Source organism: Parasteatoda tepidariorum, chromosome 11, assembly GCF_982258835.1.
Source record: "Parasteatoda tepidariorum strain Cologne lab strain chromosome 11, Ptep-v5.0, whole genome shotgun sequence".
Taxonomy (NCBI): domain Eukaryota; kingdom Metazoa; phylum Arthropoda; class Arachnida; order Araneae; family Theridiidae; genus Parasteatoda; species Parasteatoda tepidariorum.
The window spans coordinates 12,123,984-12,151,641 of NC_141765.1; the positions used below are offsets into that span (position 1 = coordinate 12,123,984).

At 26.0% G+C, this 27,658-nt stretch overlaps 1 protein-coding gene across 2 annotated transcripts; it reads left to right on the forward strand.

Annotated features, from left to right (window-relative positions):
- The first annotated feature begins 3,181 nt into the window (after window positions 1–3,181).
- Window positions 3,182–27,298, forward strand: rau (RA domain-containing protein rau). Of its 2 annotated transcripts, none has more exons than XM_016068436.4 (9): window positions 3,182–3,407; window positions 14,842–15,033; window positions 17,429–17,633; window positions 18,340–18,517; window positions 19,763–19,847; window positions 20,319–20,385; window positions 20,972–21,104; window positions 22,292–22,416; window positions 24,082–27,298. In XM_016068436.4, exons 3-9 carry the CDS (start codon window positions 17,481–17,483, stop codon window positions 24,217–24,219), a joined length of 879 nt encoding a protein of 292 aa, XP_015923922.1. In that variant the 5' UTR covers window positions 3,182–3,407; window positions 14,842–15,033; window positions 17,429–17,480; the 3' UTR covers window positions 24,220–27,298. The 2 variants fall into 2 exon arrangements, with proteins under 2 accessions (XP_015923922.1, XP_015923923.1); XM_016068437.4 differs by having other exon boundaries at window positions 3,275–3,407; window positions 14,842–14,953.
- The last annotated feature ends 360 nt before the right edge of the window (window positions 27,299–27,658 follow it).

The following is a 27,658-nucleotide window of genomic DNA, read 5'->3' on the forward strand; positions in this document are numbered from 1 at the left end:
ATACCAACCCTGTAGGGCAAAGGTACCAGTCGGGAAAACAATTGGTCAGGTAAATGTTATTGTTGCTGTTGTTTCTAATGCTACTTGCCAATACCAGCAAGCCTGATTGAAGAAACCAAGCAAATTTAAGGTAAAGAGTGCGTTTCTTGTTTTTCCAGTGGCGCCATCTATAGCCAATAATACGATTTCAGCCACACACACGTCACAGCCCGTTTATAGGGCGGATCCATTCATACATCGCTTCGCTCATCCACAGATCGTAATTTTGACCTCAACCAGAAAACGACCAATCTCGTATTCAGTACCCCCAGAAGTTAGATTTGTTATGGGAACATGGAGGACTTGTGACCAAACAGGCTTAACGTGCACCAGTCACAATTTACTATAAGGGGAATCTTTGACCTTCGGGGATCAAACTCACGAGCTCTTGAACATGGGCCCAACTCTCTACCAACCAAGCTATCCCGGCCCTTTCAGACTAATGTACATGTTAGGAAATGAAGCGTCGGGCAACCAAATGCCGGACAAATGACCGGATCTGCTTTAAACAAATATCAATATAGTTCTTAATTTTGCACTTATTTATTCCTAATTTTATTCATATCGAATATCCGGTACCAGATAATTTTTTTTTTTTTTTTGCCCGGACCGGGTAATGAAAATCTGGCCAGGTACCGGGTAGTACAAAGCACAAAAGAAAGCCGTGTTTCTATTATTCGATTTCTCAGAAAGTATTCGACCAATTTCCTTGAATCTTTTATTTTGCGATATTTTACAGCCACTTTTCAACCAATCGGCCCTGTATAGAATTGTTATTGCCCAATATTAAAAGCCATCCTACGACAAATATCAAAAAATCTGGACATCCCAATATAGGATATATATATATATATATATATATAGATAGATAGATAGATAGATAGATAGATAGATAGATAATTTTTTATCCATCTTATCTTTGAAAAATTACGTTAGTTGCATGTCAGTCAAATAGATTTTTAATTTTTACAATAATATCCTCTGTTAGACTGCATTGGGATCGCACACAAATTTGAATATAGATATATATATATATAAAAGAGTTCTGCGAATTGATTCAAGAATTTCTGATACCATAGTCTCACTTAAATTATACATTCTGAATTTTCTTTGTAGATATATTTTGCGCTAATGAGGATTGTACTGGATTTTGTTTTATTTTTACCTAGTCAACTGAGTTTAAATATTAAAACGAAATATAATTCTAATAAAAGATAATTTCGTTATTCACTTAGAAGTTTCGAAATGGCTGAACTAGTATTTAAAAATTCACTTAGAAATCGATGAAAATTACATTCCTATTCATATTCTTTCTTTGAAATTAGAATTGTTTTTTACTGAAGCTCATTACCTTCAAACATTTTTACCTTTTCCTAAAATTGAAAACATTTTGCCACCACTTTTTATTTTAATGAATATGAAAATATAAAAATTATCATAATTTAACAACATGCCCTTCGAGTAAACACGTTACAAAACGTGTCATGTCTACAGTAAGAAATTATTGCTTATAACTAAGGGCCGGATTTTGATGACATTTGCATGTTTTTGCATTTTTGGACATTTTTTGTCTTTTAGAGCATTTTTTTAGATTTATAGGGCATTTTTCTTGAAATTTTGGGGCGTATTTTGCATTTTAATGCATTTTTTAAAGTTTTCTGTTAATTTCTTACAATTTTTATTATTTTTTATCAATTTTCATTATTACACTGGCTTCCAAACAATAAAGAAAATCTATAGGATATTAACAGGTGAAGCAACATCTTTTCAAATTGAAGAAGAATTGTCAGTTAGTAAGACCGTCTTTTTCAAGTACGCACCTATAACCAAAGAATATATAACCTATAACATCAGTAGACGTTGAAAGAAGCTTTTGCGGGAATGAAAATTTACTTTCAGACAAGAGACGCTCGTTTACATTTCAAAATATCAAAGAACATTCAATAATCCAATGTAATTCTGATATTTAGTAATATTATTAGATGGAAGTTGTTATATCCATTAAAGTTTCTATACAAAATAAAAATATTTTGGTGTCAATATATTTTCCTTTTTTTGTTATTTTAGGATATAAAACATACTTTTCAAACTTTAATGAGCGTAGAACAAGTATTGCATTGCTTTATATCTTTTAAATGACTCATAATAATTTTAAAGAGCAAAAAAATTTTTTAATTCAATATTTTTACTTTATTTAAGGCATTTTTTGCGCAATTTTTGTATTTTTAAGGGCATTTTTTGCCCTTTTTAAGGGCATTTTTTGCACTTTTTAAGGGCATTAGTTGAGATTTTTTAGGTCATCAAAATCCGGGCTCTACTTATAACTCTTTGCTAAGAAATGATAAAAAAAAAAAAAAAAAAATACTTATATGTAATTTTAATATTATTATTTTTTTTTGTTTATCTTCTCCAAAATCGTGTTTTGATTAATAAAAATATTAATGCAGTAGAAATTACATAATATATTGTTAAAACTAAAATAATAATAAAAAAAGATTTCTTGAACGAAAAAAAATTGTGTGTTTCCCCTCGAAAAAATTGTTTGTGCTACGTCTATTCATTAAATGTTATTTTCGGAGAGCTACAATTTTCTAATTATAATTGATTGTTCCTCTGGAGATTTAGAATTAAACAAAGGGGAGGTTTAATTAACGTTAATTTCCTTTCATTTGCATTGAGTAACCTACCTTTTAAAATGATTATAAAACCTCTATGTTTAATCCGCAACGCAACGGAGGCAACACTATTGGCATTAATTATATTTCAGACTCATAAAAAAGAACAATAGAATCTTATCGTGACGCTGCCTCAGGCTCTCCGTGATTAAAAATATCTTAATACTTTAATTATAATTTTTCTTATTTATTTAAACTTTTTTCTTGATTTATAAAATTTTACTCTGAGATTAGTAACTTAATAACTTTTGTTTCACAACGAAATTCTTGTTTCACAGTTATCTAAATTAAATCAGATTTAGCACTGACAGAGTGAAGGCTAAAAACAAATAAATATTAAGTTAACAGAGGCATATTGTAATGAATTATTAGCATAGTGTGCAAAGATCCCTATTGAGGTATAAATTTTGGATCCAAAAATAAAAGAGCCACGGCATAAAACTATCAAGTAATGTATCCAAGCCTTCAGTTGACATCCCGTGAAGAGTTATAAAAGAACGAATGTTTAATACACATGATGGGAATGGGGCCTCTTTATGTTGGGAGGGGGAACACTTCCGGTAGCTGGGTCAAAATACCCGACGGGGAAAGGAAGCAAGTGAAAAATCCCTACCTAATTCCCTAGACGCTAACTGGTGTGGCCGGATGTTGTTATTTGCTTTTGTAGTCATTCTCGTCACTGTGGGATGTATGGTACGTTTATTTTATTTTATATTATATTTCTCTTATAAAACTTCATATATTTAATATCTATTAAACTTTTATCGATTTTCTGTCTTGTGACCTATTATTATAATAAGCAATTGATTATTTTATACAAACTTTGAGTTCCCAAAATCTACCGGATGAACTTTTTACGAAGAACTGAATCCTTTTCTCAGCTGTTAATTAAATAATTCTGCTATTTTTGTTCTCCTCTATTTTATATTTCTTAAGCAACGTTTTAAGCTGATTATGTTACTGATCAAATTAATAACCATAGTAAGCCAGTTAATCTCTAAATGTAATTCATACTCAGTAACAATAGTAGGCAGTGTAGGATGGGAAACAAAAAAAGTTTTTGTTCCTTCATCCTATTTATATGAGAAATGAAATGAAGTATTATTGAGTCCGATTCTTTATACTCAAATTTCTAAAATATACTTGATTAATAGCATGCTTATATTTAGTAAACAATAATTGATCCAATAATAGAAAAATTTACAAAGAAGCTCCTTAGGTTTTTTTTTTCTTCCTTTCAAAGAATACAATCCTTTTATTTGATGAATAGAATCGAAAAAATATCCATATCAGCTTTTTTTGCTACAAATGATGTATAATTTCTTTGGATATGGCACTTTTTATTTCTTAAGGTTCACCTGTTGTACCACCAGCTGTATGTATTAAGAAAGCATATTGAAAATGATATCTTTTTGTATTTATTATTAATCAAATTTTATAAATAAAGTGAAACTTACTATAAACCAAATAGAACTTTTAGTGGTAACAATTTTTTAAAAAATTATCTTGTTATCTAACTATATTCATGTATGTTATGAAAGTTTGCTAATAAGTAAAGATTGATATTTTGCCAAACATTTTATCATTGATTTTATTAATTTTACTTTGAAGAAATAAGTTCATTAGAATTAAATTTTTTGATAGCCAATTCAAATAATTAGATTATACATTAAAATTATTAATTTGTAATAAATAAATATTTATATAAAATAAAAGTTTTGACAACTTTTGGGCAACAACCCATGAACTCGTACTAACTTTAATTGAAATAACAAATATTTATTTGACCAAACACTCAATATTGAGTAATTTCATCATCAAATAATATGCTAAAAATAATACACTATATGAAGTCCTTTTCAAAGTTCTTTTATGTCTTATAATTAAAATATATTGTTTCCTTAAAAAAAATGTTTTTTATTATTTGAATTTTTAAAATTAATTATAAATTAAAAATTTTTAATTTATTTAAAAATCCAACAATTCCAAAGAAACCAAACTAAAAATTAAATTGCTTTAATTTAATACAATGTTTTAGCTATTTCTATCTTATTACATACTAAAAGGTAAAACATAAATTGTTTTTGGAAAAGTCACTGAATGAAATAGTAATATGTCCTAGGGTCCAATGAAACATTCTCAAAGGTTTTGCAGGTTAGACTATAGAAAAGAAAACAATTTCAAGAAAGAAAAAGATATAAATAAAATGTAAAGATATAATATGTCTATAATTATATTCAACTATTAGCTTCTGTGAGTGAATAATTTTCTTGTTTTATAAGGTTAAAAATATTCTTGCTGACAGATTACAAGAAAATATTTGTAACTTGGTCAGATGTTTTGCGAAAATAATTTCTGAGAAATTTGATTTGAATTATCCAGATAATATTAATGCATACACATGTTTTTTACTATGATTCAAATGTAATGAACAAGTGACAAAGTAATAAAAAGATTATTTTAACTAATGCATTGCTTCGTTTCTTCGTATTTGAGTTTTAATTTAAATTATTGATCATTTATTTCAATACTATTAGGATGAGAATTAGTGAATAACATATAGTGAGAGATTTAAAAAGTGGTCATATTACAGTGAAACCTCGATTTTACGTTTTCCGTTGATCTAGCATTAATAAAACACATGAAGTGGGATAACGTAAAATTGGGGCTTAAAAATTTACACTAATGAGATGAACTACTGGAAAAAGAGTGTAATCTTAAACAGTTTTTGTTCTTTGATACAATTGTTACAATATCACTTTCAATATTTTTGCAAACTTGTTTTATGGCATACATTCGCAAATGTTTCAGAGTTTTCATGCTTTCAAACTTTTGATCAGTTGTGGCTATATCCTCTGATATTTTTTACTTATCTTCATCGTCTTCATCTCTATAATTCGAAGCAAGCTTTAAATCAGATGTTGAAGAAATCTAAAAGTAATGGGATATCTGCAATCGATATGCACGCCATCGACTTTAAAAGATCTTCTGACATTCAATTTTGTATTGTAGGGCCAATGTTCCCATTAAATACTAAGAAGCTTTATGAAACCCATTTGTAAATCATTTTAGTCAATACTGCCAATGCTATAAAAATCAAATTTAGAGCTTCCAGAATATTTAATTTTGCTTTAGAAGCATCTTGCAGATCACTCAAATCACGAAAATAAATGATTACCTAACCAATTGTTTAGTGTAACATTCTTTAAATGATTGGATAATTCTAAGATTCAAAGATTGAAGTTTGCTGGAAAAAATTCCACTTGCAAATTTTACAATTTAAGCTCTTATACTTCCTTTAACTACTCTTCCCGTGCTTTGCCCATCCCACCACCCTACTGATTTTAAATAAAAGGGAAAGTCCTTCTCACAGACAAAAGGATTTAAGGATAAAATAGAAAGAATGTTTTACAAGTTAAATTAATAGCTAATAATCAAGTCTCTTTTTTTAAAAAAGGGAAGCAAAAGAAAACGAAAAAAAAGTTTGTGCAAGCTTTTTAGAAAAAAATTATTTTTAACATTTAGAAAAACAAATAAAACAGGATTTTCTTATAAAGGGTAACGTAAAATCCGGGTAAATATGACCTTATTGGTATAAGCAATTTTCACGAACCAGCAGAAAATGACGTAAGAAGTAGGATAACATACAAAATGGACAGCATAAAGCCGGGATTTCACCGTATATGGACACCCTGAAACAAAAGCATTAATATATTTTTTGCAATAGTAATTTGAAATTATCAGTGATATGCTTAAATGCATTTTAATCAGTTATGCTTAAAACTGCAGTTGATAAGATTGATAATGAAGTTTGCTCATATGATCATGTATAATAGATGGATCATATATCTGTTTCACTGGTACACGTAATTTTAATCTGCAGTTGAACCTTGATCCTTTGTCCCTATACCTTTTGTTGTCATAATTTTATAATGTTAATAACACTCGTTAAAATCGTTTTTGGAAGTTAATGACACACATTTGAAATAAAAAGTTATTTTGCTTAAAGAAGAAAAACAGAAATTTTTGATGTTAATGATGAAGAAAATTTTGATTTGTAACAGTTTATGCAAAATGCCCCAAACATCACATTTGATGTTTCTGCATCGGTTGTTGGAAATAGTGAAACCTGTGGTATAATGTTGATTGAAAAACTGATTGCAGAAACTGAAGAAGTGCTAATGATGTTAGTGAAGATGAGTGTAACAAAATCATAGTCAGTGGCAATTTTTAAGGGAGACCTCAAAGCCTTTAAACACTGAGAAACTTTCTTTATTCTCACTAATTTGTAGAAGAAAAACAGTAATCTGCAGGGTATCCGCACACCTGGAAAGTCCTGAAAAATCATGGAAAGTCATGAATTTTGGTATTAAACAAAATTTGTCATGAAATGTCATGATTTTAACTATATTTTTAAAAAAATCATGAAAAGTCATGGATTTAGGTTGCCGAAAAATTAAATTTTTAAAGTGGAATTTACACCCCCCTCCCAATTTCATAGTGTTCGGAATATCTGAATTTGTAACAAAATCCCCACCCACAGTCATATTTGATTTGATTTGATTTTGTTCTTTAAAAATTATGGTGTTCTGTCTAAAAATAAAATAAAAAAACATCATTTCTAGAGCGAATTATCTTTTAAACTTCTGTTATTTCAGAATTTTTGTTATTATTTATTATTTTATCAATTTAAAATTTTAGCTAAAGGCAAGCCAGTCATTGGCGAATTTTTTTACTCCGAAATTAGAACAGAAAAATCAGGAGTATTTTTTTCCTTTTCCATGAACAAGAAAAGTATCTTTAGAATGTAATTCTGCAGGAAAAAGAATATTCGCTTTTGTATTTTATTGCTTCAACTCTTTCTTTAGTCTGTTTTTTAAATTTAAAACCTATAAATATGAAGATGCAGAGTATAACAGTTTTGGTTTTACCTATCATTTCAATGAATGTTTTTTTAAATTTATTGTTGTGTTTTTGTCGGAGAAAATAGTAACTTCGTTAAGTCATAAAAAATTCTTGGAATTAGTCATGGAAAGTCATGAATTTGAAAATCTAAAATGTAGCAGATACCCTGAATCTGTTACAAATGACAAAAATTTATTATTTGGGATAAGAAGAAAAGAGTGTGTTCAAACTAAAATTTATGTATGTTATAAATAATTCATTTATCTTTCTTTTGCATCATAAATATTTTTTTTTTAAATTTTTGTTAATTTATTTCTTCTTTTTTAATTTTTATACTTTTTCAAGTTGCATTATTTGACGTATTCGAAATAAATGGTCCTGTGAGAAATTAAAATCGATTCAGCAATGTTTTATTTTAAAACTCTTAGCCCTAGAACTCCTTAATTCCTACTTACTCAAACATTATCTGCTGAATTAAAATTCAGTGGCTCGACAACCCATGGAGGGGCAAAGCCAACTGTGCCCATTTCAGTTTTCTTGACCTTTGGGCTCTGGAGTGCAAGAGCAGATGTTCTGGTTGCCTGGTCAGCCCAATGCGGAGCCCCAAGTGTTTAGTTCTCAAGCACAGGGGTGCCACTCTTCAGTCCTGTGAACTGAAATCAGTCTTGAGAAAAGATCAGTGGGATGAAATCCAATCTTCAATTAATATTTATTTCCATTTAGTTATGTAAATTAAGTTTTAAAAGTAAAAATTAAATTTTCTTTTTCCTTAAAAAAAGAAAAAAATTACTAAGTATAAGATTATTTTTTTTAAGAAAAATGGAATTTATGGAAATAGGACAAAATTTGATGATGAAGTGAAAGATAAATACAGATATGAATTGTGATTGGTGTAAAAAGATGAGGTTAGCTGTTATTTTTATTTCGTTTGCTGTAAAAAAAGTAAAATAAAGAAAAGAAAATATTTTTTTTTTTAAATGTTATTCTTATAAGGGATCATTCTCATGTAAATTGATCTATAATAAATTTCTGAAAAATTTTGCTAAATAACGCTAGGTCGTGTTAATTGATCAAAAAATGAGTTCAGTCTTGAATTTTTTTTTTTTTTTTGAGTGGCATCTATGCAAACATGCTTGGTACTCATTTTATCAGCTCACTGAAGGAATGAAAGGCTGCTGAACTACTGTTATCTGCTTAACTACCATAAGTTTAATAATTATTCCAAGAACAATGTCTTTGCTAACTTATTTTTCTTATTCTTCCTTGGTTCTTTTTCTTCTTCCTCCAGTCAAAATTATGATTTGCATAAATATTTATCAAGAGGAATTAGAAAGGATTGTAAATTTGCCTAATCAAACAGGTCTTAACTCACTAGTTATTAGTTGTATTTCACATTGAAAGACAGACTTAGATAAAATAAAAAACTTTCTGCAAACACAAAACCTCAATTTAAAAACTTTTTCAAAGCAATTTATTGACTCTTGTAACTAGTTTCAACCCTTTTGTCCTGAATAACCTTTTCACTACTGAAGTATACAGAAATATTGCAGAAAAAATATTTTACTGTTCCGAATTTCTATTTGACTCCCATAAGTCATAATAAGATAATCAAAATATGAATTATGCTGCCAAAAGGCTAGTAGTTTTTAGTATGCACATGTGGACCTTCAGTTTTAACCAGGGTTGGCTTGTTGAAACCAAGTAATTTTAAAAAAAACAAAAACAAAAAAAACAAGCTTGTTTTTTTTTAAGTATTTAATGTAATTAAATTTTTTATTATTTATATAAATTCTTTCAGTTTGATAGTAACAAATTAAAAAAGTGGAAAAAGTCTTCCAATTTTAAGCAGGGTTTGTTGATTTAAATCAAATTATTTTTTAAAAAAAATCATTGATTTAAATCAACTGATTTTTTTTAAATATATATTGATTTTAAAAGTTAAAAAACAGTATTTCAATTATTGATACTTTTATTTATTTCTTTTCTTAGTTTTAAAATTTTTTTTAAATAAATTGCTACATTAATTAATTTTAGTTAACGAAATTACTTTCTTTCTCGATGTGTGTTAAATTCCAACACATTTGAAATTACATTTTTGAAAATCTATTGATTCTTGAGATTGAAAGTACAGATTAAAGTAAACATTTAATGCTGTCATAATATAGACTTGCATAGCTGTAGAAAGTAATTAATAAACATGAATTCTTGTTTAAAAAAAATGCAAATAATGTTAATTAAAATTCTACCTTTTGATTGAAAAAGCATGGAATTAAAATCTACATTATATTTTATTGATGTAGAATTAAAAATGAATATTTTAATATAAAAATATATAGATTAAATATTTATTTATTTTTTGATGAATTACTACATTTATAAACACAATCTGTTACATTTATTTTGTCATTTTAAAAATCAAGAGGAAAAAAAAAGAAATCACAATTTTAAATTAAAATTATGGTTTGCTAATTGAAACTTTGCTTTAATAGTTAAAGTACAGGGGTCTGTTCAAGCCAAATTTACTACGGTTTAGCGGTACCTTCAAAATTTCAACATTAGGAAAAACTGTAGAATAATTTCACAAAATATTTTTACTTAAAATGTTATTTTTGTATCTTGTAAGAAACGATAAATCCATATTTTTACAATATTTTTGTGTTGATTTTTTAATATAATTTTTTATTTTCACAAATTATGCCGAAATTTTCACAAAATAAATCTCTCAGAAAAACCTAAACAGACCCCTGAAGTACTCTTTAAATTCTCTATTTCAGCTAGTCTTTAAATTTCAATCATGCATTTGTTTCAAACCCTGCATTCAAAGCTATGTATTATAACGAAGTTTAGTAAGTTAGAGCTACTAAAATATTGTTTTAATGTTAATTTAATTTTGACTAAACATTTATAAAGTATTTTTAATCATAAATTAAATTTCTTACCTTGTATTTGAATAAAAATAAAAAAAAAAATCGGATTTTTTTTATTTTTTTAAAAAAAATCACGAATCCTGATTTTAAGCTTAATTCTTGCTGGAAATCTATATTATTTGAAAGAAGCATAAATCTGCAATTTTTAAATGTTAGGCCGAAATGATTTTCCACAAAAATATTTATATTGAACAGGGTTGGCACTTCGTCCAGAGGAAATCTATTTTAATTAATTGTTAATTGTTAAATTGTAAGAATAACTCAAATTTGAACAAATTTAATCTAGTAACAGTAAGTTTAAAGTTTTTCTTTTACTTTTTTTAAAATATTTATTTCTAATTGGTTTCTTGAAGAATTTAAAATTCTTCAAAAAACCAATTATAAATGCAGTAAATTATATTCATTATTGTAATTTTTAAATGAAATTTTTCATATATTTAAAGAAAATCTATCAAAGACAAAAATTAAATTTATTCAAATTCTTTTTTCTCTTTCTTATTTAATGCTGCAATACATCAATAAGAATATTGTTAAATTTAAAGCTTCATCATGTTAAAATAAATGACAAAAAGTAGTTTATTCTTTATTTTCCAAGCCGTTAGTACTAAAACATACCTTTACATTTTTGTATGTTTATATTTATGCAGTCCATTTGTCTTTTTCATATTTTTTTTTATCATTCTATGACTTTTAATTATTTTTTAATTGAAAAAATATTTTGATTTGAATACCTCACACTCATTTAAATCAAAATTTATATTGATTCAATAAATAAAAAAACAAGAAATGTTTATTTTAGAACAATTAATTGTTATTACTGCTACTAAGTGTAATCTGCTAAATAATGACAATGTTGAATTACGAAATTTTTATATACACTAACAATTAGAAGGTAAGCTAACTTTTACGTGTATGCACTTCTAAAAAATTTTTTTAGATATAAAGTTGCTTGTTAAGTGGAGTTGTAAAATAAAAAGTATGCTTATTCAAAATCTTAAGTTTTAGTTTTTACTTTATTCATGGTCACTTATTTTTGAAAAGTGAATTTTATTTGGTATTTTTTATAAAAATAATCAATAGTTAAGAAAATCTCTGGGAAAACTTTTTAATGGTTAAATTATTATTAATTTGAGACTTAGTATGTTATTCAACCTTTAAATAGAAAAAAAAAACTTTTTTCTAACCCTGGTTTTAACTAAGTTAAAGAATATGAACATTTCAAATATTAAATTGCACTTAGAGTAGTAACAAACGTGCCTATTGTTATGTTATGGTCAATTTAAATAAAATGATGAATAGATTTAATGATTACTATTTAGGAAATTTAAAAAAAAAAAATTAGTTTTATCAAAGTACAATGCAATACTACATTAAACCTCACTTTCAAAAATATTTTTAACTGTGCAAACCACACAAAATAACTAACTATTGAAAAGAATCTAATATTAATTATAAAAATAAATGGTTGAAGGTTTTACAGAATGGAAGACAAAGATTTTGGAAAAAGTTAAATATTATTTAAATAATTCCAAATTGAGTTTTTATCCTAGTGTTACCGTTATTGATAATGATTTGTTTGAGAAAATTAAAATACTTAAGAATAAGTTTATTATTACAGTTGTTAATAATATTTTTTTACATTTTTTTGAAGCTAAGTATCTTGAGTTTAATGATTTTAAAGCTTTTAGATATATTGATGATTTAATTTTATTTGATTGTGATAATTATGATTTTATTTTTAATATATACCCTAAAGATTTGGTTTTGAAGAGGACTAATGATAATTGCTTAAATGTTGAATATTTAGATTTTAAAATTGATATTGCTAATAACCAAATTAAAATTGGTGTTTATGATAAAAGGAAAGCTTTTTAGTTTAAAATTATTTTTTTCCGTAATTTTGATACCGATTTCTGCAGTAAAATTTTCAAAAATTTAGTCTTTTATCACTTGTCTGGAATTAATAAAATTTGCAATAATGTTGAATGCTTTCAAGAAATCTGAAAAATCAGAAAAAAAATCTGAAAATCTTTTAAAAAATCTGAAAAGTAATGGTTTTCCTTTTAATTTCTGTAATTTTGAATTTAAAATTAAAGAAATGATTAAATATTGTTAGTTCTGTTTTTCTTTTAATAGGGCATGATCGAGTCTTAGCTGAGTTGCCCCAGTTAAGCATTTCTACTAATGATGGCACAGCTTTCTTGCTCTTTTCTTTTTTCTTCCTTCTGTGCATTAAATTAGGGGACATTTTTTCGTTAATTTCATTTTAGTTGAAGATCTGTAATGTGTTGTGTTTTTTTGGTTAGGATTTATTATTTTTAAGTAAGTTTTTGAACATTGTTTTCCTTTGTGTTAGTTTAAGAATTATACTTTTGTATTTGGTTTTTGTAATTTGTATTTTATCTTCTCTCTACCTGGACTTCTGGCAAAACCTTTGGGGTACAGAGAGAGCAACTTAGATATTTGTCATGCTCTGGATAGAAAGGATTTTGCTTTTATGACTTCTAGGGTTGGTACCCCCTGATGACATCAGCTTAGGTTGTCATATTTTTCATTGTTTTCTTCTTTATATATTTTATTGGTTTCAATTTTCTGATGGAATTTCTGCTGCATAGCACGTTTTTCCACTCGAAATATAGTTTCTAATTGCTTTTTTAATTATTTTGATTTCTCTTCTTATAATTATCAAAATAAATCTAATTCTTGGGGGTAACATTTCAAAATTAAAGAAAAAAACACAAAGTTAAAGTTATTAAATATATTTGTATAAACATAAAACAATTAATTAAAGTAGACATAAAAATATTACTAAATAGATATGAAATTAAATACTCATAATACTATGAGATTTCACTTGACTACTATGCTGTCATTAATTTCGCCATGCATACAAAGGTGCACATACATGGACCTACCTGCATGTTCTCGATTGTATTATTTTTAAATATTGAGTAAAAATAAATTTAAAGCTTCATTTAGATCACACAACTACTAAGTCAAAATTAAAAAAATATTATTTTCAGAATAACTAAGCTATAAAATATTTAAAATTACTTATGTTTTCATGCACATGGATTTGGCGTCATTTTTCGAAAATTAATTCTGTTTGTGTAGAACTCTAACCAAATAACTTACATGTTCTACATCAATTGGAATCCCCAAATACCTTAAACATCTAAAAATATTTCAATAAAGGTAAAACTATAAATTTTATTTTAATGTGTTAGCGAAGAAGCGAAGGTCCGCATATGTACACCGAGGTAATGAAGAGGTTAATTTTAACGAAATTTGCGATAAAAATCTTTCTTCATATACAAAATCTCAATTAAAAAACTCTCTGCAAGCAATTCATTAACTCTTGTAACTAGTTTCAACCCTTTCGCTTTACCAAATTTTGAGGATATTTGTTCTAAAAATTGTCAATTTTTTTAAAAAGTGATTTTAATTCTTATAAAACTCTATATATAGAGTTTTATAAGAATTAAAATGTATAGAATGTTATGCATAGATAGAATTTTATACTTATCAGTACATTTTTCTTTAAATTTAGCAGTTTTTGGAAGATACAAAACTAGTTTTTGACTTACCAAATTTTCTGTCTTTGTATCCAAATTTTTTAAAATTGACTGTGTGGTAGAATATAGAATTTTTTATCATTTATTTATATAGATATATATTGTGTATTTTTTGTTACACATTGTATACATATACAATGTGTAAGCAAAATACATATACATTGCATATTTTTTGTCTACTCTATAATTTAGTATATTGTAATAATCAGAACTTACCTTTTATAATACTGAGTAATTTTAAAAAAGTTTCTGCATTGGATATCTGTTGAAGCAGTAGAAAATGTTCAAAGGACTTTTGTCTTATATAAACCATTTCAGACTTAATTATGTGAAATTGTTAGTGCAAATGAGGTAATTGATTTGAAAAACTGAATTTTTTTACCAAACATTATGTAAGGTGCTAAAATGAGATTATTGATAGTGAGGTATTAAATGTGGATGCAAAAAAATAAAATCAGAATCTACTTGTAAATTTATTAACCTAAATAAGCCATTTATTATTTGAAACAAATACCGTCTAATATTATGATATTTTGTTTTAAATCTTTATATTTTGGTAAACTTAAAAATTTTATTTAAATCTGATTTAGAATATTTTTAACCATTTACTGCATTATACTTGTAAATAAAGCTGTATTTTGTAATTAAAGATTCACGAGTAAATAAAAATTATTATTAGTGAGTGTTGTTTCTCAGTATTAAGAAGCATTTATATTATAGGACTATGAGTATAGCTAAAATGTAGCATTGAAGATGATTTGTAGAGAAGATGCTGAAATACATGTCTTCTTCAAATTTATTAGCTTATAAAGTGCAGTTTTAAGGAAAAGCAGTAAGTCTAACTATTTCTGGGATACAATAATATATCAGTTTCTGAAGAAATAGCAGCTTCATGATATTTTCTCTTCCAAGGTAATAAATAAAAATGTTCTGACAGTTACTCAACATATTTTTCTTGTATATTTAGTATTAATGTTTTAAATTTTATTAACTAAGTAGAAATAACCTAATAAAAGTGTTTTAAAACATTCCGATTAAATTAATTTTCTTTGATTTATATTAAATCATTTGTGCTTTGAATATATTAATTATATATATTATTCTGACCTTAATAAATTTTCAGGCATGTGCATCATATATATAAATGTGTATAAACTCATGAGAAATAACTGCATTTTGTAGTCGTTTTGCCCAGATCCAAAACTTGCTGTTTTTCAGGCAAGACATTAATGTAGAAAGCAAGGAAAATGTGAAATATTTAGCTTAAGAATTCTGAGACAAAAGTGTGTTCTCGTTTCCCCTCTCCACAAAATTTCAGTTATCAAGTTTTACAGTTCACAAACTCAATTGTGAGCTAAGTCGGGAAAAATCATACAGATGGGGTAAAATGAGTACACGGGGTAAAATGTGTATATGTTAAAAAAACATCTATTTCCTCGTTTTTATATTGAGAAAGTTTGTTTAATATTTGCATAGACATTTACTGGGATTGCAGCAAGCATTTTTGTTCCAGTTTTTATGCTTACAAACTATCTGTTTATGAACAACTTATTCAATATGTTAGTTTAACCTGTTCATGAACTTTCTTCTAATAACATTAAAAACTGGTAAAAACTATTAATATTAGTTCAAACTGGAGGGGCATCTAAAGAACAGATCTACATAAAAATGCAAGAATAAATTTCAAAATTCTATTTATTATGAATTGTTTTTTGAGGTGGGGTAAAATAGGTATATGGTTAGGTTTAGCTAAGTATTGTATGATAGATTTTTTTATTTATTTCTGTGTTAGCTTTAATATGTATCTAATGCTCTCTATTTTATAATGAATTAGCTAAAATGTAATTTATTTGTTTGATTACAGCCTTACATAGTAATTTTAACACTAAAAACAAAGTTTCTTTTAAATTTTATTTTTTAAAGAGAAGAATGATGGGAGAAATAGCAATATGACAGACTTATTATACAATTAAGAAAGTTACCAAAATAGCATGATGGTACAACTTAGTGAGCATATCTAAAGGTACAAATGAGTTTTAATGCAAGTTTCTACCTTAATATTGCAATTTTTTCATGGAAAACAAAACAATTTCCTTAAAATAATTAAATTGAATAAAAAATACATGTCTGCTATAAAAACTATTACAGTTTTTTTTGATGAAATTGCTTAGAGTTTAGCAAAATATACTGCATCCAAAGTGTGAAACCTAATTTTAATAGCCACAAACATTAACTCTGTAATTTAATAATACAAAAAAAAAAATTTTTTAACATTTAATTTTAAGATATAATTATGATATATTTATTTAAGAGTATTTTTATTTCTAAAATAATAATTATGTATATATTTTCTTGAACTGAAATATACACTAATTTTAGAACTATACCCACTTTACCCCTTTTCTGGGATATAGTAGGGTTTGTTTATTTTTTTCTCCTTGAAAGTGTGTATTTTTGCTAAATTATAATTATTGCGTTAATTTTTTCATTGGTTTTTTTTTCCACATATTTTCATCAGCTCTAGAGTAGATTAATTTATTCATTAAATACAACCTAAATTATTATAAGTCACTCTCATCTTGCAATGTTTTGTCTTCATTATTTAAAGACATTAATTGTACATTGAATAACTTTTAGGAACATTACAATTTCCCCAAAGATTAAACATTAAAATTTGTCATTGGTTTCCTCACATATTTTCATCGACATTCTCAAATTTGTGAAATCTCGATATACTGTTGAGTTAACCTTAAAAGAATTCTTTTCCACTTTTGCTTTTGTATAATTGTTATTGAAATGTTTTACAGCAAAAATTATCTATTCTTTTTCATTTATTAGTAAACAAATTTCAAATATATGCTGACCATCCTTTGGACTACAGCTTTGCTTTTTTTTCTTTCTTTTTTGTAGTATAGGAGTCACTAAAATTTAGTGAAATTCCATATGAAAAGTATTTTTACATAGATATTTAATTAATAACTAGAAATTTAACTCTTCCTCATTGCAACTCCCCTACTCTTTATAATAATTGATTCACAATTATATTTACTTGCTTCTCAAACAATATATTACAACCTGCAAACAAAAGATGTTTTATGTTTACTTCATTAATTCCAATTAGATTTATTAAAACAACACTAAAAGCTCGAATTTCGCCGTGTTAAGTATATTGTTTAACTTTTTATTTTGACTAATGCCTGGTTTATAATATTTTAATTTTATTTTAAACTTTATTTATAGCATTCATATAGAAATCTTAAAATTATTTTTCAACTTAGAAAAGTTTATTTTATTTTAAATATTTTAGGATTAATTGTGTAGTTGCTAAAAGTTGTCGTTGAAAATGATATGTAGAGGGAATGCTGAAACACGTGTCTTCTTCAAATTTGTCACCGTATAAAGTACAGTTCTCAAGGGACACAGTTAGTTTGTCCAGTTTTGGCAGTTCAGGGATTCAAGAATCAAGTAGATCTTCAAGTACTAGCAGCTTACATGACTCACGTCCTTCCAAGGTATTATTTGTGTTTTTATCTTAGCCTTTCATAGTTTATTTATTAGTACATAGCTGCCATTACTACTGGATTTTCCAGTAGACTACTGGATTTTGCTAGTTTCTCCTGGTTTAATAAAAATTCTCCTGATTTTTATACATTTTGAAAATTCCCTTGAATTGAGTAAGTTTTCTAAAAAAGCATCCCTTATTGAAATAGAATTTTTGCTCAAATTATTTCTTGTTTGAATGTTCAATAAATATTATTAATATAGGATGAAGTGAGCCTCGTTTATAGAAATCAGTTTAAAACTTTTTCATTCTTAAATTTTCAGTTTATTTTTATTCTTAATTCCTTTTTTAAATTAATTAAAAAAATTTGTTAACTATCTTTGATGAGTTAAATGCCTATTACTGTTCAAAATTATGAGTAAACATAATGCATAACATTTTAAGTTCATTTATTGCTAATCATAACTGTATAATATTCCAGTTTTCCTATTTTGATAATGCTAAAATTCCCTATGTGTAAAATATTTAGTACATATTTAGTATTATTATCATGAAGTTTATTTTATTTTACAAAGTCTACTGGATTTCTTCCTATCCATGTTGGCAGCTATGTTAGTATATATTTTTCATACAATTTACAGTTCAAGATGACAAATTTATGAAAAAGTGTATTTTTGTTGTTTGTGGAAGAAAGTTATATTTTTAATCTTTTACAGATAACCATTAAAGTGTACACAAAAGTCTTATGTGCAGATATGGAATACAAAACCCTGTGTATCACTCCACAGACCACTAGCAAAGATGTTGTGAGGATGTTGCTGTCTAAGTTCAAAGTGAAGCATAGAGACCCTAATTTATTTTATCTTACAATGGAAGTTTGGGTTCGGAAAACAGGTATGACATTCATTGGATAGGTTTATTTTTCATTTTTCTGATATCTATAAATACTACATTTCTAAATAAATGCATGCAAATTCCCTAAAAATATTTAGTAGCTTTTGTAGAAATAGTAAGAAAAAAAATCTCAAAAGTACTTTTGAAACATTTTTGTTCATGATAGGGATTTCGATTCTGTTGCACCACTTTAATAGAATGTTTTGAGTTTCTCTCAAAATATATGCTGCAGTATTGTTTATAAATTATATTTAGTTATAAGGTGGCTTAGTTATATTTTTTTAAATTTTATAAGCTTTATTTTTAAAATTTATCATGAAAAAAAAACTTAAAATTGAAGGATGCTGGGACAGGGCTCTCACATTTGTCAGGGAATTTGACTTAGGCTCCAAAAAATCAGGGAAAATAGTTTACAAAATCCTTTCTTATACCTGGAATATAATAATAATAATTTTATTTTTGAACTAACCAGCTTCACTAACAGTAATCAATTACTGAGATTTTAGTTAAATAATCATATCTATTACAATCATCCCTTGTAAAAAAAATCAGCATTTCAGTAAAACTTTTCATGGTATCCTTATGTAGAGATATTTTGTTGTTTACAAAATCTAATGTTAGACATTAGAATTAAAAAAAAAATTATTTTTTCTGTTGAAGAAAATAAAATGTTTGGACTTTTTTTGAAATTTTCTTTAAATACCTGGAAAAGTTAAGGAAATTAATTTTTGAAATTATATGAAAACTTTTCTCTGAGCATTTGAGAGTTTATTGCATATTAATATAAATACATAAATATTGGTTATGGCTTGAGTTTTTGAGAAAACAGTTCAAATATGTTTGTAGCCTTGCTACCTGATGCAAAAATTTATTTGCAAAGATCTAAAAACCTGTAAACATATTGATTCTCAAGCATTGTCTCTGACTTGTTTGAATGTGAAATGGCAAAATGAAAACAGAGTAAAGATATTGACTTAATACTTAAATCCTTGGGAATCAGTCTTTTATTTATACATTATATATTTAAAAACATTAACTTCAAAAACTGAAATGTGTCTTAAAAATTATTTTTATTTAGCCTCTTAATAAATATTATCAGATAGTTTACGAGAAAAAAATTAATATTGTTTCTGTAACAAAATTTTTTAGACCAAAATTGGTTAAATGTACCGGGAAAAATAGTACCAAAATAACTAGTTAATATTTAGTATGTGCATTGTAAATAAAATATTTGAATTTTGTTAGGTATTCCAATCAGATCTGTTGTTAGCTTGGAAGATGATGCTCATCCAGCTGAGCTTCAAGTTTGTCATCCAAGAGGAGAATCTAAGTAAGCTAATTTTGGTTGTTTCTAGAATATAGTCTGAAAGAATGCAGATGTACACCAATAGAGTAGGAAAAAATGCCAAATACAATGAATAGTTCCTATTATTCATTGAAAAGGGGAAGAAATTTTTTTTTAAATATGGGGATTTTTTTAGACCAAATGTTTCACCTTGTTTCTGCGAGTAAAGGTGGTTTTTTATGTCTCTTTGGGTTCTTGTATTAATAACTTGCCTAACCATAAAAAAGGAACATATTGTCTTAAATTCATACCCAAAAGATTGTTTTCACCTGATAATTGCATGTTACAAACAAATCATAAGTTATTCAAAACATTTTGCATAGCAGCTGCATAATGTCATAACTTTCATTTTGTTAGTTTTTATTAAATGACACTGAATACTGTCAGTAGTAAGATTGTGTGATATATATATATATATTAATTATTCATGTATATTATTCACATTTATATTTACAGATTTTCCTTAAAAATGAGAAGAGGTGGCTTAGTGAAAGTGTTTGGAGGCAGTTGTTTGATGGCCGGGGTGAGGAATCTGTTAAATTATATATTTTTTCAATTTTGTTTTGTTTTTCTTTTGTTTGGTATTGTTACAATCATTTTTATTTTAATGTAATTTAATTTATATATTTATTTCTTTGATTTGCAATGTTTTGATCCTTTTTTCCATGTTGCACTTTTATAAGTAAACTTAGTTACTTTTATTTTCTTGTTTAATAAATTTTAGCTAGTCTCTCTCTGCTCTGGTGTAAAAACCAAATTGTATGCCAGTCTGAAAGAGTTAATTGTTAAAATGTTCAAAACTTAAGAGAAAACATAATGTAGCCCCTTTTTGGGTCATAATTAGCCATATTATTTTATATCTACTATCATCAGTTTTTAATATATTGCAACCTAAATTGAAATCAATTTCTGTGGAGGAGAATAAAATTTGCTAATAATTTTATTCTCCTCCATTGAAACAATAACTTGTTTGAAAATTTAAAATTTAAGGTATTCCTTGTAATTAATTTAATTTAACCTCTCAATTGGTATTATCTTTTAGTTAAATGAATGTATATATTTGAGTATTTATTCTGGTCCTTTTTAATATTGTATTTTTACTTTTACAGTCATTATATAAAAGTCTTCTGGTATCTGATAAAACAACCACTAGTGATTTAATTCAACTAGTTTTAAACTGCTACAATTCACGGGAAGCAATTGAAAACTTTTCAATTTATGAAATTTCTTGCAATAAAGACTGTAAGTAAAGTTTTTTTGTTTTTTACTAAAATATATACACTACAAAAACTAAAAGTATATTTTTTATTCGAACTTAGTACATAGGTTTTTTTTTAAAAATTTCCGAGCTTGAATTATGTCCATAATGGAAATTTTGCTGCATGCATATAATGTAACCTTCAGAAATATTATCCTTCTGAATTGATGCAACAAGAACAGATTTTTTAAACTTAAATTGCTGAACCTATTTTAAGAGTTTTGTTTAAGGAATTTTGCTCCCCTTTTTAAAAAACTTTTCTCTAATTCCTTTAATGCAAAAGTATAATAGTTTTCTTGATGATTATTATATTGTTTAAAACTTTAATTTGGCTACACATATTATTATATTTTTTTAACAACACCTCTCTGCACCAGTGAAACCTCATGTTTTGATGATTTCTGTAAATAGCATCATTTTTTACTGTTTTATTTCCAAATTTTTTTTAAAATTTTCTATTATATAAACTGTTTCATAAGAAAAATAATTTGAAAAGAATATTATTCGGAAATGCTAACTGGTGTATAAAAACATTTGACATGTTTATTACAAAAGCTATGAAAATTTATTGCTAAAGTTTTAAATTTATTTACAAATGGTGCTGATGGATTGAATCATTCTCTAATATGTTTATTTTAACACTATATATATGTATATGTGAATGAATAAATATGGTGCTGGCTAATTGGAATATCCTGTTCTTTGCAAACTGCCAATGGTATTTACTAAGCTTATTGCATGGAGCATAGTAGTTTCATTGTGATTTCTGCAACTTGTCTAGAGTTGGATAGTTTGATTAGCCTATAATATATATATATTGTACATTATATTGCACTTTTACTGAGTTGCGATATCATTCATAATTACAGTAATATAATATTATAATTTTGAATTAAATTGCACTCCTTTATTAATGTCTGGAGCATGAATTAGATTTTGTTCTATCTACTCAGGTTAATTTTGAAGGTTATTAAGTACAAAATAAATAAATAATTTAACTTCCATCTAGTAAAGGTGCATATTCTACTAATTAATCTTTCTAAACTGTTTTAGTTAAGATTTCACAATGTAAGTGGATTTTCATTTTGCTTTCTCGTAAAATGTGGCTTTTTTAAGATTCCATATCATTCTTTCTGGGATGCAATGTACAATGTGGTATTTTTTGTTGTAGATGAAAGACAACTATTAAGTAATGAATATCCTCTTCAAATTCAACAACTATGGCCTACTAAAGAACAGTTTGCATTTCAACTACGGCGAAATGTGGAAGGATTTCAAAAGCAAATCAATTTAAAGGTAATTCTTTACTAATTTTATACATTTTTAGCATTATTATATTGCTATTTTATATCCAAAAAACAGTTATGGTGTGTAAAGTTCTACCAAAATATAAAAATTTACTGATACTAATGTTTTCAAGAATTACTGCTGCATATACACCTCATTTTAATTATTCATTTTCAATTACTTATCATTAATTTGTTATGTAATTGGGTGAAGGAAAATAATCCATAACTTTTATTGTTCAGAGCAACCATTAGTAAGAAAAAAAGCTTGATTGAAACATAAAATCAGTAGTTTTTAATGTCTTACTTTATCCATTTTTAAAAAAATCCCATCATAATGGTTTTTATTAGTAATATGCTTAAAGATGCTTCAAAAGTTGGGTATTGTTTTAAAATGTTTTTCTTTGGAGATAAAAAGATGAAATAGAATTTTACATGAAGCATAATAAGTAAAGAAATAAGCAAAAATAAATTATTTATATGGAGGATAAGCATACCAAAGGAAATTGTCGCTGTTAAAATATTTTCATTCCAAAAAAAGAAATTATTGGCCTTGTAATTTACATTTTATTTTGTATCTCCTTAAAAGTTTCCTAAATAATAGTCATTTCTACACAATCATTGTTAATTTGTAGTGGATGTAAAACAATAATAGAAATACTGAATATTAAGTAGATTGGATTGAATGCTGGGCTCAATGACAAGATTAAAAAACTATAAGGCAAATATGACGTCAGAACAAATTATAGATATACCTAACATACAGTAAAAACAACTGCTCTGCACCACTGTGAAATTTCATTCAAGAATTAAAAAAGATAATTATTAAATAAGGGTTACGAATTTAGAAGTGAGATGATTCAATATATGCATATATACAGGTTCAGCCCAAGTGTTCAAAAGTTTAAGATATTAAAGCCAAAATTGAATAACTTTAAAAAGTTATCTTATTAATGCTATGAATAGATAGATATCCATGAATGAAAAGGAAAGAGAAATAGAAAATGTCCTCAAACAACATAAATCTAAAAATTCACTGTCAAAAATAAGAAATTTCTGAGCTTTTTTGCAGGTAGAACCAGATCTTCTAAATGGTCAAGTAGTATAAAAATAAAAAGCATACTGTGGTTAGAAAAAATAAGAGCAGACACATAGTTTCTTGATCTCTTTGTCTTGGAAAAGCTAAAACTGTCTTTCATGAAGTGTATGAACAGTGATAAAATGAAACATTAATAAATATACTATAAAGATCTGATAAAAATGTCTTCCAAACAAAACAATGATGTTTAGGGATGAGAACTGCTCAGTAGGCAAAGTAAACTAGGTTTATTTGACTATCCTAATTAGAGGAAATGTATCTGGGCAAAAGAAGAAAAAAAGACTGCTTGCTTGTTATTAAAATTTTAACAATCCATAATGTTTCAAGATTGTAAAAATGCATTTTTTGGATTACATGAATATTAAAAAAACGTATATAGGACATTTTATTTAATGTGTATTGTTTAAAATATCTGGCAATTTTTATTATTTTATAATCAAAAACATTGAAATTAATAGTGATTTTATAGGTTGAAGTTTTCTTTGATCCTATTCGTTTGCGTGTTACTTGTTTAATTAAATTGGTTGTGTAAATAATTTTTATTTTATAATGATCTTTTATTTTAACATTTTGCAGGTGCCTTGGTTTAAAAGCCATGAGAAATCTAATCGGACAAATGTACAGTGGATTTATGAAAAAAATAATTTGAGATTGCAAGCACTTTCAGAAAATGAAGATGCTTTTAATACTTATGAAAACTGTTTTTATATATGAAGTTTACTAGTCTGTTTGAGATGTATTTTATATTGTTAAAATATTCTTCATTTACATAATTTATATTCTTGTCATTGTATTGTTTTACACCATAAAGTATTGTAAATTTTTTGTGCAAATAATTTTACATATTTTTTTTGTAAATTTTTATGTAGATTGATATCTATGTATTGCACCAGTCACTTCTTTTTTATTATTTGAGTCATTCTTTAGAAATGAACAAATGTCTACTTGATATCATTCTACTAATGATTCTTCGATTTGTTAGTATTTTACTCAACCTTATAAGGATGTTTTAATGTCTAGGATATGAATTTATTTTTTTTTAAAAAAAATTATCTTCTAAAAAAAGTATATGGACAGCTACAATGCCTCCCATCAAGTATAATTTTATGTTATTACAGGAATGTTAAAGACATTGACTGTCCTGCAATTTATATGAGTTTGTTTTTCCTTAGCTATCAAATTATGATAAGTCTAAAACAATTAGCTATTTTTTTTAAACAAGCCATTTATCTTTTTTATTTTGCAATTTTCTAACTTTTTAAGTGTATACTTGTTAAAACAATAGTTCTTATAGAGCTTAACTTCTTCCCTGTAGTTGTTGTTGAACTTTTATGTACCTGATCATGATTTATTTATTATTGCTGTTTCCAGTCATGTAAATTTACTGTCAACTATAAAATGTACATAATTTCATTTATGTTTAGAAAATCACTTATAAAGGTATGTCACCATGACTGTACAATTTACTCATTACTGTAATAACACAGTATGATGCATTCAAAATTAAGTTAACTAAATCTTTTTAATGTTGGAAAAATAAATAATGGTAATTAAGTTCGCTTTTTTAATTTAAGTTCATTACCATTTTATTTAAGCTTGTTACAATAAAAATTTGCAATATATTAGAGATTATGCAGCATTTCCAATTAATTTAAATTGGGAAATAAAAGTAAACAACTTAATGTTGGATTTTCTGGTAATTGTAGAAGCTAATTTTTCTGTTCTAATAAGTGCCTTACCTCCAGTGCAATTTTTAATTAAGAAATACTCATTGTTATATGAATTCTTCATTAATAACTTTATCCTTTAATGTGCCTTAAGATATTGTGCCTATTTTTCTACTTCATTTCTACATTTCTCTACTTCATTGTCCCTATTATTCTACTTTAATGCTGTCTTTGTGGGGGAATACATTTAGGATGAAAATAAAATATCTCAGAAAGTTGTGATCCGATTTTAATGTGGCTTATTTTATATGATAAAGCTTATTAATATCTTGTATGGTGTAATTGCTCTGTGAAATTTGATATTTTATTGGACTTTTTGCAGTTACATAAAAATATTTTTAAAATAAAACAACTATTACAATACTTTTGGTTGATAATATTTAATAACAAAGTCACATCAAAATGATATAAAAATTTTCTGAGACATTTGCAATAGAAATATATAATTTCCCCTAGGATAACTACTACTCACTAACGGTGAAAAACAAGATGAAATCTATTGAATCTCTCATTATTTGTAACTTATTTACTGACTATAAACTTAACAGGCAGTTAGTTATATTCATTGTCATATTTTTAGTCCATCTTAGTTTTATAGGGTATTAGCATAAGTCATTAATTTTTTATTTTGTTTCATTTAGACTGTTTTTACGAACTTTTCCATTCATCAATTGTTTTTACTCATTTTCAGATAACTGTTTGCTCTTTTTATTTGTATGTTTTCAGAGCATTAATGTATAATAAATAATAAAGTAAAAATGTTGTATAGTATCGACCATTTTTAGAAGAAGTATTTTAAGACTGTTCATTCTACTTTTTGTAATTGTAAAACATGTGAAAGCGTTCGCAAACTATTTGATAATTTGTGAAAAATTATTATTTATGTGATTTTTAAACAAAGATTTATAAAGGTTTTGTGTGATTGTTAACCAGTTTTTATCATAAATGTTTCATTACTTAGAGCTAAATGTGATATTAAGCCAAAGTGAACATATATATACAGATCTCAAATTATCATTTATATTGCACTATGTTCTATCATGTCATTGAATTTTTATATACAAACACCTACTTTAAGGTGATGGTTTCATATTGCATTATTTTGTTTATCCATTTGCACAATTGAATGTACTCATGTGTAAGCCTTTATATAATTAGATAAAATATTGCTTTAAACACAAAAATATTAAAACCTTTGAGCTTAAATCAATTTTCAAATAATATATATATTTTTTGTGTATTTGTATGAAAATTTTATAAAATCATTGTTTAGCAAAATTTGCCGTCTCAAAATTTCACTTTCTGTTGTTTAATTTTAATCCCAACTATAACTAAAATGTAAGCTCAATTTTTTTTCTATATTTTGTATTTACTCATGATTTAATGCTCTAAATTATAAAATCACATTTAAATTGAGCTTTTTTTTTTCTTTTTTTTTTTAAGTTGTTATAAAATGAGTAAAGTCTGTTAAGAATCTGAAAACATCTAGTTATTTTATATGCCTTGTGATGAACTTAAAAAGCTACTTAGATTAAAAAATTTTATTTGTTTCAAATACACCTTATTTTAGTTATTTGTTTCAAAAACTTAATAAGCATCAAGCATCTGATTTTCAGGAAACTAAACTAATAATAAATTTGGATAGTATCTCTTGCTATTATCTCTTAATGATTTGCTTATTACTTACTGGCTATACTGGCAGATACTTGGTATTTCTTGGTAAAAATCTATGTCTGTTGGTTTTATACATAAAAATACATGTTTTACATAATTTCCTTTTTACTCAATTCCGAAAAAAAATTGTTAGTTACCTTGTTTCTTTTTCAAAAACCTTTGATGAAACCAATCATTTTGAACAACCACCACAGTATCTTTAAAAGATGGTAAAAAGGTTTGTAGAAAATTGCCTCAATCACATTTTAAATGTTTGTCAATACAGCAATTTGTTTCTGCAATATTTGTCAATAAAGGGACAAAATGAAAATAATCTTGTCTCAATATTTTGAACTCTTATGATGATGCATTGTATATTATATATCTGAAATAATAAAACTTTTGCTATAAAACACTAGTTCCAATCTAAATTTATTTTTATCAATATGAATTGTTTTGTTATTTTTTTAATTCTGTGGAAAACGTATATGAAATATTAGATATAAAAGTATTTTATTTTTATGTATAGTTTCATACCAAAATCTACATATGTATATCTTTGTAGAATGTTATAGCAAATAGAAATGAATGTTATTTTTTTTAAAAATAATTAAGTCTTGTAATCCAAAGTCTATTGACTAGCTTGTAAATTATTAGTGTAAATAATGTATCTGCAAAACACAGTTTTTCTATCTACAAATCTATTAGTGATATAGGCAGTAGTAAATTATAGATAGGTGATAATATTATAACTCAAGTTTCATGACCTACCT

Excerpts from the sequence above, each read along its gene's own strand:
- rau (XM_016068436.4), top strand. The coding sequence starts at position 17,481 with ATGCTGAAACACGTGTCTTCTTCAAATTTGTCACCGTATAAAGTACAG. Across the intron at positions 21,105-22,291 it reads AATTTCTTGCAATAAAGACT|ATGAAAGACAACTATTAAGT; the intron begins GTAAGTAAAGTT and ends TTTTTGTTGTAG. Across the intron at positions 22,417-24,081 it reads AAAAGCAAATCAATTTAAAG|GTGCCTTGGTTTAAAAGCCA; the intron begins GTAATTCTTTAC and ends AACATTTTGCAG.